This window comes from Kogia breviceps, chromosome 8 (assembly GCF_026419965.1).
Source record: "Kogia breviceps isolate mKogBre1 chromosome 8, mKogBre1 haplotype 1, whole genome shotgun sequence".
NCBI classification, from domain to species: domain Eukaryota; kingdom Metazoa; phylum Chordata; class Mammalia; order Artiodactyla; family Physeteridae; genus Kogia; species Kogia breviceps.
Genome location: NC_081317.1, coordinates 41361519 through 41374855, shown reverse-complemented (window position 1 = coordinate 41374855; position 13337 = coordinate 41361519). Strand labels below are relative to the sequence as shown.

The 13337-nt window shown below is 39.3% G+C and overlaps 1 protein-coding gene and 1 long non-coding RNA gene across 3 annotated transcripts in view; one reads left to right on the top strand and one right to left on the bottom strand.

Moving 5' to 3' along the window:
• The window catches only part of RASEF (RAS and EF-hand domain containing), an 85531-nt gene that overhangs the window by 12979 nt on the left and 59215 nt on the right, over positions 1-13337 (bottom strand). For both annotated transcript variants that reach the window (XM_059072288.2, XM_067041282.1), the window contains one exon: positions 13171-13285. In XM_059072288.2, coding sequence (XP_058928271.1) covers positions 13171-13285 — 115 coding nt within the window. The remainder of the gene's footprint in view (positions 1-13170; positions 13286-13337) is intronic.
• LOC131761473 (uncharacterized) overlaps positions 1-13337 on the top strand; it is an 83551-nt gene that overhangs the window by 38294 nt on the left and 31920 nt on the right. The gene's annotated exons all lie outside the window — the stretch shown is intronic.

Here is a 13337-nt window from a genome sequence, read left to right as displayed (position 1 = left end):
TCAGAGACGTTAAATAAGACGTTGTTAAGGGCCAGGGGTGGTCCAAACTGACTCCATCACCCTTGCCACTATACAAACTAATACAGAACTCAAGAGGCGGGACCCCAGAATTACATTTGGCTGTAGTGCCCAAATAATTTTCTATAATTTTCACTCCAAAGAGTGGTGATTACAAGTCAACTTCATGATCCCACGTACGAAACACACAAATATTCCCTCAGCTATAATGGGACAAAAATGGAGTCTGAGAGTTCCACACTCGCTGCTATCTGGCTTACAACAAAAGCAAAATAAGAAGGCCCTAAATGTCAACATTTTTCTTGTGAAGAGTCAAGGAGCAATCATTCAAAGTAACAGATTCTCAGGATAATGCTCCCAAATCAGCATATGCATACTGTTGCACTGTCTGTCCCGGCATTCATAGAGGAGCTGGCTGGCAGAATGTAAGATGTGAGAGGCAGAGTTAAGTTTGAGACTCTGTCCTTCCCACCACCTGGCCACTCCAGCTGCATGAAATCAGGCAATCTCTTCCTGTTTCTGCCTCCATTTCCCTATCTGTAAAATGAAGGGGTCAGTAAGGACACATGCCCCTGAGCAGGATATGATGAGAACAGAAGACAACCTGACTAGAAAAACAGGTTTATAGCTCCTAAACAAGCGAAGCAGCAGCCCTCACTGAGAAATGACTCTTTGTGGTGCCTAAAAACATCCAGGTGCTCATCCACTTTGGTATCACACCTGATACAGCATCAAGAAATGAGCCTCAAAAACAATGAAATTATGCCACTTCACTGCCTTTTGGACTCGCTTCTGATGATGAGTCATTATTGTATTGTGGTTCCTCTGTACACAGTGAGTGATTTTTCTCTTGCTGCTTTCAACATGTTTTCTTTGTTTTGGCTTTTAGCAATTCAACCATGATGTGTCTAGGTGTGGATTCTTTTTGTTTTTTTTTAACATCTTTATTGGAGTATAATTGCTTTACAATATTGTGTTAGTTTCTGCTGTATAACAAAGTCAACAAATAATTATAGAGTCAGCAAAACCATCCTTTAAAAATGAAGACAAAAGAAAGATGTTTCCAAATAGACAAAATCTGAGAGAATTTGTTGCTAGCAGACCTACCTTTTAAGAAATAATAAAGGAAATCCTTCAGGTGGACAGGAAATGACACAGATGGTAACTTGAATCCACAAGAAGAAATGAAGTGCCCCCAAAATGTTAAATATATGGGCAAGTTAAAAAGAGTACATAAAAAAAAAAAAACCAATGAAATTATATTCGACTTCCTTTCTCTTCAAACCACTTTCATCCAACCGAACGCATCAGAGTGAAGTAAAAGCGAAGGGGAGGAGGAAATGAAAGGCCCTCCTCAAAACTAGATGCCCTACCCATTAATGTGTTAAGTAATTGCATTTGGTGGGGTACTGCTCGGTATTCAAGGGGGCGTCATATGGAAGCCATTAATCAAATATTCACTTAGGTAACCCAAGAATCTGATTATCTAAATGACTTAAAGTCATACAGATGAATGCTGCCACCTCCTTCAAGTCTTGACTCAAATATCACCTTCTGGTGTGACTAACCTGACTACACTACCTGTAGCGCACTGCCTCACCATAAGGTCCTTTACCCTGGCCTCGTTTTGCTCCCATATCTAGCACTTCCTATCATTCTATTTATTTTATTTATTTATGTCTGTGGCATGTTGTGTCTTCCCCACTAGAGTACAAGCTCCATAGGGTAGGGGTCTTCATTTTATTAATGGATATACTACAAGCACTAGCACAGTACAAAGCAGGGATGCCCAAAATATTTTTGAAAGTGTAAAAGTCGGAAAGACATCTCACGTCTCAAGTGTCTCCATTAAACTTTTACCCAAAATATTCAATCAATAAATTATTCATGCCAGGTAAATGGACATAATTTCATTTATAAGCTTTTGTAACCCAGTGGTTTTCTTTTTTTTAATGTTTTTAAAAAACAATTTTATTTTTTATACAGCAGGTTCTTATTACTTATCTATTTTATACATATTAGTGTATATATGCCAATCCCAATCTCCCAATTCAACACTCTCCACCCCCCTGCTTTCCCCCTTTCATGTCCATAAGTTTGTTCTCTACATCTGTGTCTCTGTTTCGGCCTTGCAAACTGGTTCATCTGTACCATTTGTCTAGATTCCATGTATATGCGTTAATATACGATATTTGTTTTTCTCTTTCTGACTTACTTCACTCCGTATGACAGTTCCTAGGTCCATCCACGTCTCTACAAATGACCCAATTTCGTTCCTTTTTATGGTTCAGTAATATTCCATTGTATATATGTACCATATCTTCTTTACCCATTCGTCTGTTGATGGGCATTTAGGTTGCTTCCATGAGCTAGCTGGCTACTGTAAATAGTGCTGCAATGAACATTGGGGTGCATGTGTCTTTTTAAATTATGGTTTTTGCTGGGTATATGTCCAGTAGTGTGAATGCTGGGTCACATGGTAATTCTGTTTTTAGTTTTTTAAGGAATCGCCATACTGTTTTCCATAGTGGCTGTATCAATTTACATTCCCACCAACAGTGCAAGAGGGGGCTCCCTTTTCTCCACACCCTCGCCAGCATTTGTTGTTTGTAGATTTTCTGATGACGCCCATGCTAACTGGTGTGAGGTGATACCTCATTGTAGTTTTGATTTGCATTTCTCTAATAGTGATGTTGAGCAGCTTTTCACATGCCTCTTGGCTATCTGTATGTCTTCTTTGGAGAAATGCCTATTTAGGTCTTCTGCCCATTTTTTGATTGGGTTGTTTGTGTTTCTAATATTGAGCTGCATCTGAAATTGAAACTGATTAAAAATCTTCCAACAAATAAAAGCCCAGGACCAGATGGTTTCACAGGCGAATTCTATCAAACATTTAGAGAAGAGCTAACACCTATCCTTCCTCAAACTCTTCCAAAATATAGCAGAGGGAGGATCACTCCCAAACTCATTCTACGAGGCCACCATCACCCTGATACCAAAACCAGACAAAGATGTCACAAAGAAAGAAAACTATAGGCCAATATCACTGATGAACATAGATGCAAAAATCCTCAACAAAATACTAGCAAACAGAATCCAACAGCACATTAAAAGGATCATACACCATGATCAAGTGGGGTTTATCCCAGGAATGCAAGCATTCCTCAATATACACAAATCAATCAATGTGATACACCATATTAACAAACTGAAGGAGAAAAACCATATGATCATCTATATATGCAGAGAAAGCTTTTGACAAAATTCAACACCCATTTATGATAAAAACCCTGCAGAAAGTAGGCATAGAGGGAACTTGCCTCAACACAATAAAGGCCATATATGACAAACCCACAGCAAACATCATTGTCAATGGTGAAAAACTGAAAGCATTTCCTCTAAGATCAGGAACAAGACAAGGTTGCCCACTCTCACCACTCTTATTCAACATAGTTTTGGAAGTTTTAGCCACAGCAATCAGAGAAGAAAAAGAAATAAAAGGAATCTAAATTGGAAAAGAAGTAAAGCTGTCACTGTTTGCAGATGACATGATAGTATACAAAGAGAATCCTAAGAATGCTACAAGAAAACTACTAGAGCTAATCAATGAATTTGGTAAAGTAGCAAAATACAAAATTAATGCACAGAAATCTCTTGCATTCCTATACACTAATGATGAAAAATCTGAAAGAGACATTAAGGAAACACTCCCATTTACCATTGCAACAAAAAGAATAAAATACCTAGGAATAAACCTACCTAGGGAGACAAAAGACCTGTATGCAGAAAACTATAAGACACTAATGAAAGAAATTAAAGATGATACAAATAGATGGAGAGACATACCATGTTCTTGGATTGGAAGAATCAACATTGTGAAAATGACTCTACTACCCAAAGCAATCTACAGATTCAATGCAATCCCTATCAAACTACCACTGGCATTTTTCACAGAACTAGAACAAAAAGTATCATAATTTGTATGGAAACACAAAAGACCCCGAATAGCCAAAGCAATCTTGAGAACGAAAAATGGAGCTGGAGGAATCAGGCACCCTGACTTCAGAACTACAGTAATCAGGAGAGTATGGTACTGGCACAAACATAGAAATATACATCAATGGAACAGGATAGAAAGCCCAGAGATAAACCCATGCACATATGGTCACCTTATCTTTGATAAAGGAGACAAGAATATATAGTAGAGAAAAGACAGCCTCTTCAATAAGTGGTGCTGAGAAAACTGGACAGCTACATGTAAAAGAATGAAATTAGGATACTCCCTAACACCATACACAAAAATAAACTCAAAATGGATTGAAGACCTAAATGTAAGGCCAGACACTATCAAACTCTTAAAGGAAAACATAGGCAGAACACTCTATGACATAAGTCACAGCAAGATCCTTTTTGACCCACCTCCTAGAGAAATGGAAATAAAAACAAAAATAAACAAATGGGACCTAATGAAACTTAAAAGCTTTTGCACAGCAAAGGAAACCATAAACAAGACGAAAAGACAACCCTCAGAATGGGAGAAAATATTTGCAAATGAAGCAACCGACAAAGGATTAATCTCCAAAATTTACAAGCAGCTCATGCGGCTCAATATCAACAAAACAAACAACCCAATCCAAAAATGGGCAGAAGACCTAAATAGACATTTCTCCAAAGAAGATATACAGATTGCCAACAAACGCATGAAAGAATGCTCAACATCATTAATCATTAGAGAAATGCAAATCAAAACTACAATGAGATATCATCTCACACTGGTCAGAATGGTCATCATCAAAAAATCTACAAACAATAAATGCTGGAGAGGGTGTGGAGAAAAGGGAACCCTCTTGCACTGTTGGTGGGAATGTAAATTGATACAGCCACTATGGGGAACAGTATGGAGGTTCCTTAAAAAGCTAAAAATAGAACTACCATATGACCTAGCAATCCCACTACTGGGCATGTACTCTGACAAAACCATAATTCAAAAAGAGTCATGTTAGGGCTTCCATGGTGGCGTAGTGGTTGAGAGTCCGCCTGCCGATGCAGGGGACACGGGTTCGTGCCCCGGTCTGGGAAGATCCCACATGCCGCAGAGCAGCTAGGCCCGTGAGCCGTGGCCACTGAGCCTCCGTGTCTGGAGCCTGTGCTGTGCAACGGGTGAGGCCACAACAGTGAGAAGCCCGCGTACCGCAAAAAAACAGAAAAAAAAGAGTCATGTACGAAAATGTTCATTGCAGCTCTATTTACAATAGCCAGGACATGGAAGCAACCTAAGTGTCCATTAACAGATGAATGGATAAAGAAGATGTGGCACATATATACAATGGAATATTACTCAGCCATAAAAAGAAACGAAATTGAGTTATTTGTAGTGACGTGGATGGACCTAGAGTCTGTCATACAGAGCAAAGTAAATCAGAAAGAGAAAAACAAATACCGTATGCTAACACATGTATATGGAATCTAAGAAAAAAATGGTCATGAAGAACCTCGGGGCAAGATGGGAATAAAGACACAGACCTACTAGAGAATGGACTTGAGGATATGGGGAGGGGGAAGGGTATCTGGGACAAAGTGAGAGAGTGGCATGGACATATAAACACTACCAAACGTAAAACAGATAGCTAGTGGGAAGCAGCCGCATAGCACAGGGAGATCAGCTCTGTGCTTTGTGACCACCTAGTGGGGTCGGATAGGGAGGGTGGGAGGGAGGGAGACACAAGAGGGAAGAGATATGGGAACATATGTATATGTATACCTGATTCACTTTGTTATAAAGCAGAAACTAACACACCATTGTAAAGCAATTATACTCCAATAAAGATGCTAAAAAAAAAAGTCATACCTTTTAATTGTCAGTTAAAAAAAATATTGAGCTGCATGAGCTGTTTATATATTTTGGAGATTAACCCTTTGTCCATTGATTCATTTGCAAATATTTTCTCCCATTCTGAGGGTTGTCTTTTCTCCTTGTTTGTAGTTTGCTTTGCTGTGCAAAAGCTTTGAAGTTTCATCAGGTCCCATTTGTTTATTTTTGTTTTTATTTCCATTACTGTAGGAGGTGAGTCAAAAAAGATCTTGCTGTGATTTATCTCAGAGTGTTCTTTCTGTGTTTTCCTCTTAAGAGTTTTTTAGTGTCTGGTCTTACCTGTAGGTCTTTAATCTATTTTGAGTTTATTTTTGTGTATGGTGTTAGGGAGTGTTCTAATTTCATACTTTTACAGGTAGCTGTCCAGTTTTCCCAGCACCACTTATTGAAGAGACTCTCTTTTCTCCGTTGTATATATCTTTGCCTCCTTTGTCATAGATTAGTTGACCATAGGTGAGTGAGTTTATCTCTGGGCTTTCTATCCTCTTCCATTGAACTATATTTCTGTTTCTGTGCCAGTACCATATTGTCTTGATTACTACAGCTTTGTAGTATAGTCTGAAGTCAGGAAGTCTGATTCCTCCAGCTCCATTTTTTTCCCTCAAAACTGCTTTGGCTATTTAGGGTCTTTGGTGTCTCCATAATTTTAAGATATTTTGTTCTAGTCCTGTAAAAAGTGCCATTGCTCATTTGATAGGGATTGCACTGAATCTGTAGATTGCTTTGGGTAGTATAGTCATTTTCACAATGTTGATTCTTCCCATCCAAGAACATGGTATATCTCTCCATCTGTTTGTGTCATCTTTGATTTCTTTCATCAGTGTCTTATAGTTTTCTGAGTACAGGTCTTTTACCTCCTTAGGTAGGTTTATTCCTAGCTGTTTTATTCTTTTTGTTGTGATGGTGAATGGGATTGTTTCCTTAATTTCTCCTTCTGATCTTTCGTTGTTAGTGCATTGATTTTGTATCCTGCAACTTTACCAAATTCATTGATTAGCTCTAGTAGTTTTCTGTTGGCGTCTTTAGGATTATCTATGTACAGTGTCATGTCATCTGCAAACAGTGACAGTTTTACTTCTTCTTTTCCAATTTGTATTCCTTTTATTTCCTTTTCTTCTCTGATTGCTGTGGCTAGGACTTCCAAAACTATGTTGAATAATAGTGGTGAGAGTGAACATCCTTTCTTGATCCTGATCTTAGAGGAAATGCTTTCAGTTTTTCACCATTGAGAATGATGTTTGCTGTGAGTTTGTCATATATGGCCTTTATTATGTTGAGGTATTACCTTGAGGTATGCCCACTTTCTGGAAAGTTTTTGTCATCAATGAGTGTTGAATTTTCTCAAAAGCTTTTTCTGCATGTATTGAGATGATCATATGGTTTTTATTCTTCAAACTGTTAATATGGTGTATCACACTGATTGATTTGCTATATTGAAGGATCCTTGCATCCCTGGGGTAAATCCCACTTGATTATGGTATATGATCTTTTAAATTTGTTGTTGGATTCTGTTTGCTAGTATTTTGTTGAGGATCTTTGCATCTATATTCATCAGTGATGTCAGTCTGTAATTTTCTTTTTCTGTAGTATCTTTGTCTGGTTTTGGTATCGGTGATGGTGGCCTCAATAGAATGAGTTTGGGACTGTTCCTTCCTCTGCAATATTTTGGAAGAGTTTGAAAAGGATGCGTGTTAGCTCTTCTCTAAATGTTTGCTAGAATTCACCTGTGAAGCCATCTGGTCCTGAACTTTTGTTTGTTAGAAGATTTTTAATCACAGTTTCAATTTCATTACTTGTGATTGGTCTGTCCCTATTTTCTATTTCTTCCTGGTTCAGTCTTGGAAGGTATACCTTTCTAAGAATTTGTCCATGTCTTCCAGGTTTTCCATTTTATTGGCATAGGGTTGCTTATAGTAGTCTCTTATTTTGCTTTGTAGTTCTGCAGTGTCCATTGTAACTTCTCCTTTTTCATTTCTAATTTTATTGCTTTGAGTCCTCTCCCTCTCTTTCTTGATAAGTCTGATTAAAGGTTTATCAATTTTGTTTATCTTCTCAAAGAACCAGCTTTTGGTTTTATTGATCTTTGCTATTGTTTTGTTTCTATTTCATTTATTTCTGCTCTGATCCTTATGATTTCTTTCCTGCTACTAACCTTGTGTTTTGTTTGTTCTTCTTTCTCTAGTTCCTTTAGGTGTAAGGTTAGATTGTTTGAGATTTTTCTTGTTTCTTGAGGTAGGCTTGTATAGCTATAAACTTCCCTCTTAGAACTGCTTTTGCTGCATCCCATAGGTTTTGGATTGTCGTGTTTTCATTGTTATTTGTCTCCAGGTATTTTTTGATTTCCTCTTTGATGTCTTCCGCGATCTCTTGGTTATTTAGTAACATATTGTTTAGCCTCCATGTGTTTGTGTTTTTTCCTTTTTTTCCCTTTAATTTAATTCTAATCTCATAGCATTGTGGTTGGAAAAGATGTTTGATATGATTTAGATTTTCTTAAATTAACTGAGGCTTGATCTGTGACCCAAGCTGTGATCTCTCCTGGAGAGTGTTCCATATGCACTTGAGAAGACAGTGTAATCTGCTGTTTTCAGATGGAATGTCCCATAAATATTAAGTCTATCTGATCTATCGTGTCATTTAAAAAATATTTATTTATTTATTTTTAGCTGTGCTGGGTCTTCGTTTCTGTGTGAGGGCTTTCCCTAGTTGCGGCGAGTGGGGGCCACTCTTCATCGCCGTGCGTGGGTCTCTCACTGTCGTGGCCTCCCTTGTTGCGGAGCAGAGGCTCCAGACGTGCAGGCTCAGGTGTTGTGGCTCATGGGCCTAGTTGCTCCGCGGCATGTGGGATCTTCTCGGACTAGGGCTCGAACCCATGTCCCCTGCATTGGCAGGCGGATTCTTAACCACTGCGCCACCAGGGAAGCCCTCTATTGTGTCATTTAAAGCTTGTATTTCCTTATTAATTTTCTGTCTGGATGATCTGTCCATAGGTGTAAGTAAGGTGTTAAAGTCCCCCACTATTACTGTTACTGTCGATTTCCTCTTTTATAGCTGTTAGCATTTGCCTTATGTATTGAGGTGCTCCTATGTTGGGTGCATATATATTTATAATTGTTATATCTTCTTCTCAGATTGATCCCTTGATCATTATGTAGTGTCCTTCCTTGTCTCTTGTAACATTCTTTATTTTAAAGTCTATTTTATGTGATATAAGTATTGCTACTCCAGCTTTTGTTGATTTCCATTTGCATGGAATATCTTTTTCCATCCCCTCACTTTCAGTCTGTATGTTTCTCTACGTCTGAAGTGGGTCTTTTGTAAACAGCATATATATGGGTGTTGTTTTTCTATCCATTCAGCAAGCCTGTGTCTTTTGGTTGGAGTATTTAATCCATTCACATTTAAGGTAATTATCAATATGTATGTTCCTATTACCATTTTCTTAACTGTTTTGAGTTTGTTTTTGTAGGTCCTTTTCTTCCCTTGTGTTTCCTGCTTAGAGAAGTTCCTTTAGCATTTGTTGTAGAGCTGGTTTGGTAGTGCTGAATCCTCTTAGCTTTTGCTTGTCTGTAAAGCTTCTGATTTCTCCATTGAATCTGAATGAGATCCTTGCCATGTAGCTTAATCTTGGTTGTAGGTTCTTCCCTTTCATCACTTTAAATATATTGTGCCACTGCCTTCTGGCTTGTAGAGTTTCTGCTGAGAAATCAGCTGTTAAGCTTATGGGAGTTCCCTTGTATGTTATTTGTCGTTTTTCCCTTGTTGCTTTCAATAATTTTTCTTTGCCTTTAATTTTTGTCAATTTGATTACTGTGTGTCTCAGTGTGTTTCTCCTTGGGTTTATCCTTCCTGGGCCTGTCTGCGCTTCCTGGACTCTGGTGGCTATTTCCTTTCCCATGTTAGGGAAGTTTTCAACTATAATCTCTTCAGATAATTTCTCAGGTCCTTCCCCTCTCTCTCCTCCTTCTGGGACCCCTATAATGCGAACGTTGGTGTGTTTAATGTTGTCCCAGAGGTGTCTTAGGCTGTCTCCATTTCTTTTCATTCTTTTTTCTTTATTCTGTTCCGCAGCAGTGAATTCCACCATTCTGTCTTCCAGGTCACTTATCCATTCTTCTGACTCAGTTATTCTGCTATTGATTCCTTCTAATGTATTTTTCATTTCAGTTATTGTATTGTTCATCTCTGTTTCTTTGTTCTTTAATTCTTCTAGGTGTTTATTCTTTAATTCTTCTAGGTCTTTGTTAAACTTTTCTTGCATCTTCTCAATCTTTGCCTCCATTCTTTTTCTGAGGTCCCGGATCACCTTCACTATCATTATTCTGAATTCTTTTTCTGGAAGGTTGCCTATCTCCACTTCATTTAGTTGTTTTTCTGGTGTTTTATCTTGTTGCTTCATCTGGTACATAGCCCTCTGCCTTTTCATTTTGTCCATCTTTCTGTGAATGTGGTTTTCATTCCACAGGCTACAGGACTGTAGTTCTTCTTGCTTCTGCTGCCTGCTGTCTGGTGGATGAGGCCATCTAAGAGGCTGTGCAAGTTTCCTGATGGCAGGGACTGGTGGTGGGTAGAGCTGGGAGTTGCTCTGGAGGGCAGAGCTTAGTAAAACTTTAATCTGCTTGTCTGCTGATGAGTGGGGCTGGGTTCCCTCCCTGTTGGTTGTTTGGCCTGAGGCAACCCAGCACTGGAGCCTAGAGGCTCTTTGGTGGGGCTAATGGCAGACTCTGGGAGGGTTCACACCAAGGAGTATTTCCCAGAACTTCTACTGCCAGTGTCCTTGTCCCTGCAGTGAGCCGCAGCCATCCCCCGCCTCTGCAGGAGACCCTCCAACACTAGCAGGTAGGTCTGGTTCAGTCTCCTATGAGGTCACTGCTCCTTCCCCCTGGTCCTGATGCGCACACTACTTTGTGTGTGCCATCCAAGAGTGGAGTCTCTGTTTCCTCCAGTCCTGTCGAAGCCCTGCAATCAAATCCTGCTAGCCTCAAAGTCTGATTCTCTGGGAATTCCTCCTCTCATTGCCGAATCTCCAGGTTGGGAAGCCTGACGTGGGGCTGAGAACCTTCACTCCAGTGGGTGGACTTCTGTGGTATAAGTGTTCTCCAGTTTGTGAGTCATCCACCCAGTGGTTATGGGATTTGATTTTATTGTGATTGCACCCCTCCTACCATCTTGTTGCAACTTCTCCTTTGTCTTTGGATGTGGGATATCTTTTTTGGTGAGTTCCAGTATCTTCCTTTGCTTCCAGTGCTCTCACAAGAGGGAGTAAGTGCACGTCCTTCTACTCCACCATCTTGAACCAGTCAACCCAGTGGTTTTCAGTTGAAGTGTATTAGTAATTCAGAGCGTTCATTCACCACTGACAATCGATCCTCTTGCCTATCCCAACAACCTCACAGTTAGTTTCGACCTATATTATAGTGGCCATATAAACTGCCCCCATGGAATTTCCACACATTAGAAAGGGTGAGCCATGGTGAAGGTTCACTGTGATAAGTGAAAGTCAAATGCCCAATGGTATCTAATTTTTTCTCCAATAAAAAATTCAAGAATTCATCTTGAATACAGTTTTCTTCCTTTTTAGACCCTATGAAAGGTAACATGAATAGCTAAGAAGGTCACTTACCACATGTAGGTGCTTAATCATTTAGCAAATTATGGCAGTAGGGCCCCTGGCACAGGCCACATATGGTCAATAAGGGCTATTTCAACCCTATGGATGACTCTGCCTTTTGTGTCTCCTTTTCTTAAGTATAATCCAAAGTCTTAAAATGAAGACCAAGTCCAACAGTTTCAACAATAAAAGGTTTTGCTATAGATCTTAAATATCTGTGGGTATGAGTTAGTTGGGATCATTTGTTCTTCTCTGAACTCACCAGCCTATCCCACGGAGGTTCATCTGTTCCCTTGAGTAGATCCCTCTCCTCTATGCACTAACTACCTCGGAGATTCTTTCTTGACATCAAAGGATTTTTTCTTAACCTGCTGCTCACTCTGGAGCTTAATCAAAGGAGCAACCGGTGTTGAATCAGGAAGTCCAATTCCTCTTCCACTCCTAACCTCTAAATAACTAAAAGCCTGTGTCATACACTTTCTCTGCCTCGGGTTTCTCATAAAAAGTCAGAATAACATTACATTTCTTCCTTTCTCAGATATGTTACAGAGATGAATATAACATGTGGAAAACTTTGTGAAATAAAAATACTACATAAATGTCAACACACTTTCGATGTATTTATAATAATTTGAAGTCATGATATTTCAGTTGAACAAAATGCTTATTTATATTTATCATCTAGTCTTATTGCCAATTTCAATCAGTCATTTCTTACATCACTTCTTTAGTTAGAAAGAGAACGTTCATTCTGGTGTTTCATAGGGTATGAAATAGGCCCAACTCAAGAAACTAGAGGCTAACCTGGGATCAGACAGCAATGTTCTCTGTTCAGCCACCTCTGCACTTAATGCCTGTTAAAAATCATAGACGTATGTGAAAAATTGTATTAGCCACTAGATTTGTTTTGTTTTGTTTTCCCAATAGTATACTGAACCATGGCTTGAACTGTAGTTTTATGGTGATTAATAACTGTTGGTAGCACACTACGTGTGGGCAAAATCATTTCCTACTTTAAAAAATTATTTACCATGAAACAAAGGATATGAAAGTGGCTCAGATGAAAGACACCATCTCATTTGACCAAAAGAAAGCACAGATAGTTACCACACATTTAAAATACCAGTTGGTATTTCAGTAGTACCTTGGGGGTGTGTAAAGACCCAAATCACCACCAGAGTAAGGTTGAGAACACAATTCCTATAGAACTTGGGCCTGGCACAAGCTCACACCCAGCTGATGTTTCACCTATATTTCTAGCACATGTGGAAGCCGCTATTACACCTCTAGTCACACTACACACCCAGTCCCATCACCCCCTTGTTTGTGAGAGCTGCTTCTCCTTTTTGAGTTGCCTGAATTTTCACTTGCTGCTAATCAGGTTCTGATTATATCTATAAGAAAACCCAGGGGTTTCCCCCACTTCCCCACCCCAGAAGCTCACTTTAGTAGTGTCCTTAGCTCTGTGGGAACTTGCCCAGCTACTGAGGAGGAGATCAGTACTGCCAAGTGCCATTGGGAACCCCGCTTCTCACATCCAGTTCTTCCTGAGAGCCTGGATCAGTGGCTTGTAATTGAGTTCGTTTTGACAAAGAAGAGAAACAGCATTTCCCAAGACAGCCTGTAGCTCTCCCGTGTAATTTTCTGGTTCTCTGTTTTGAATTCTTACCTCAATCATATCTACCCATTCTCGTACATTAAGAAAGCTTTTCTCACACGTAACATCATACAGCAGCAAAACACCATCTGCTCTTCTGAAATAAGACTTGGCAATACTTCTGAATCTGGAAAAGAGAATAGCACATAATGGTTCTAATCAGTCAGTTTGGTGCTGCC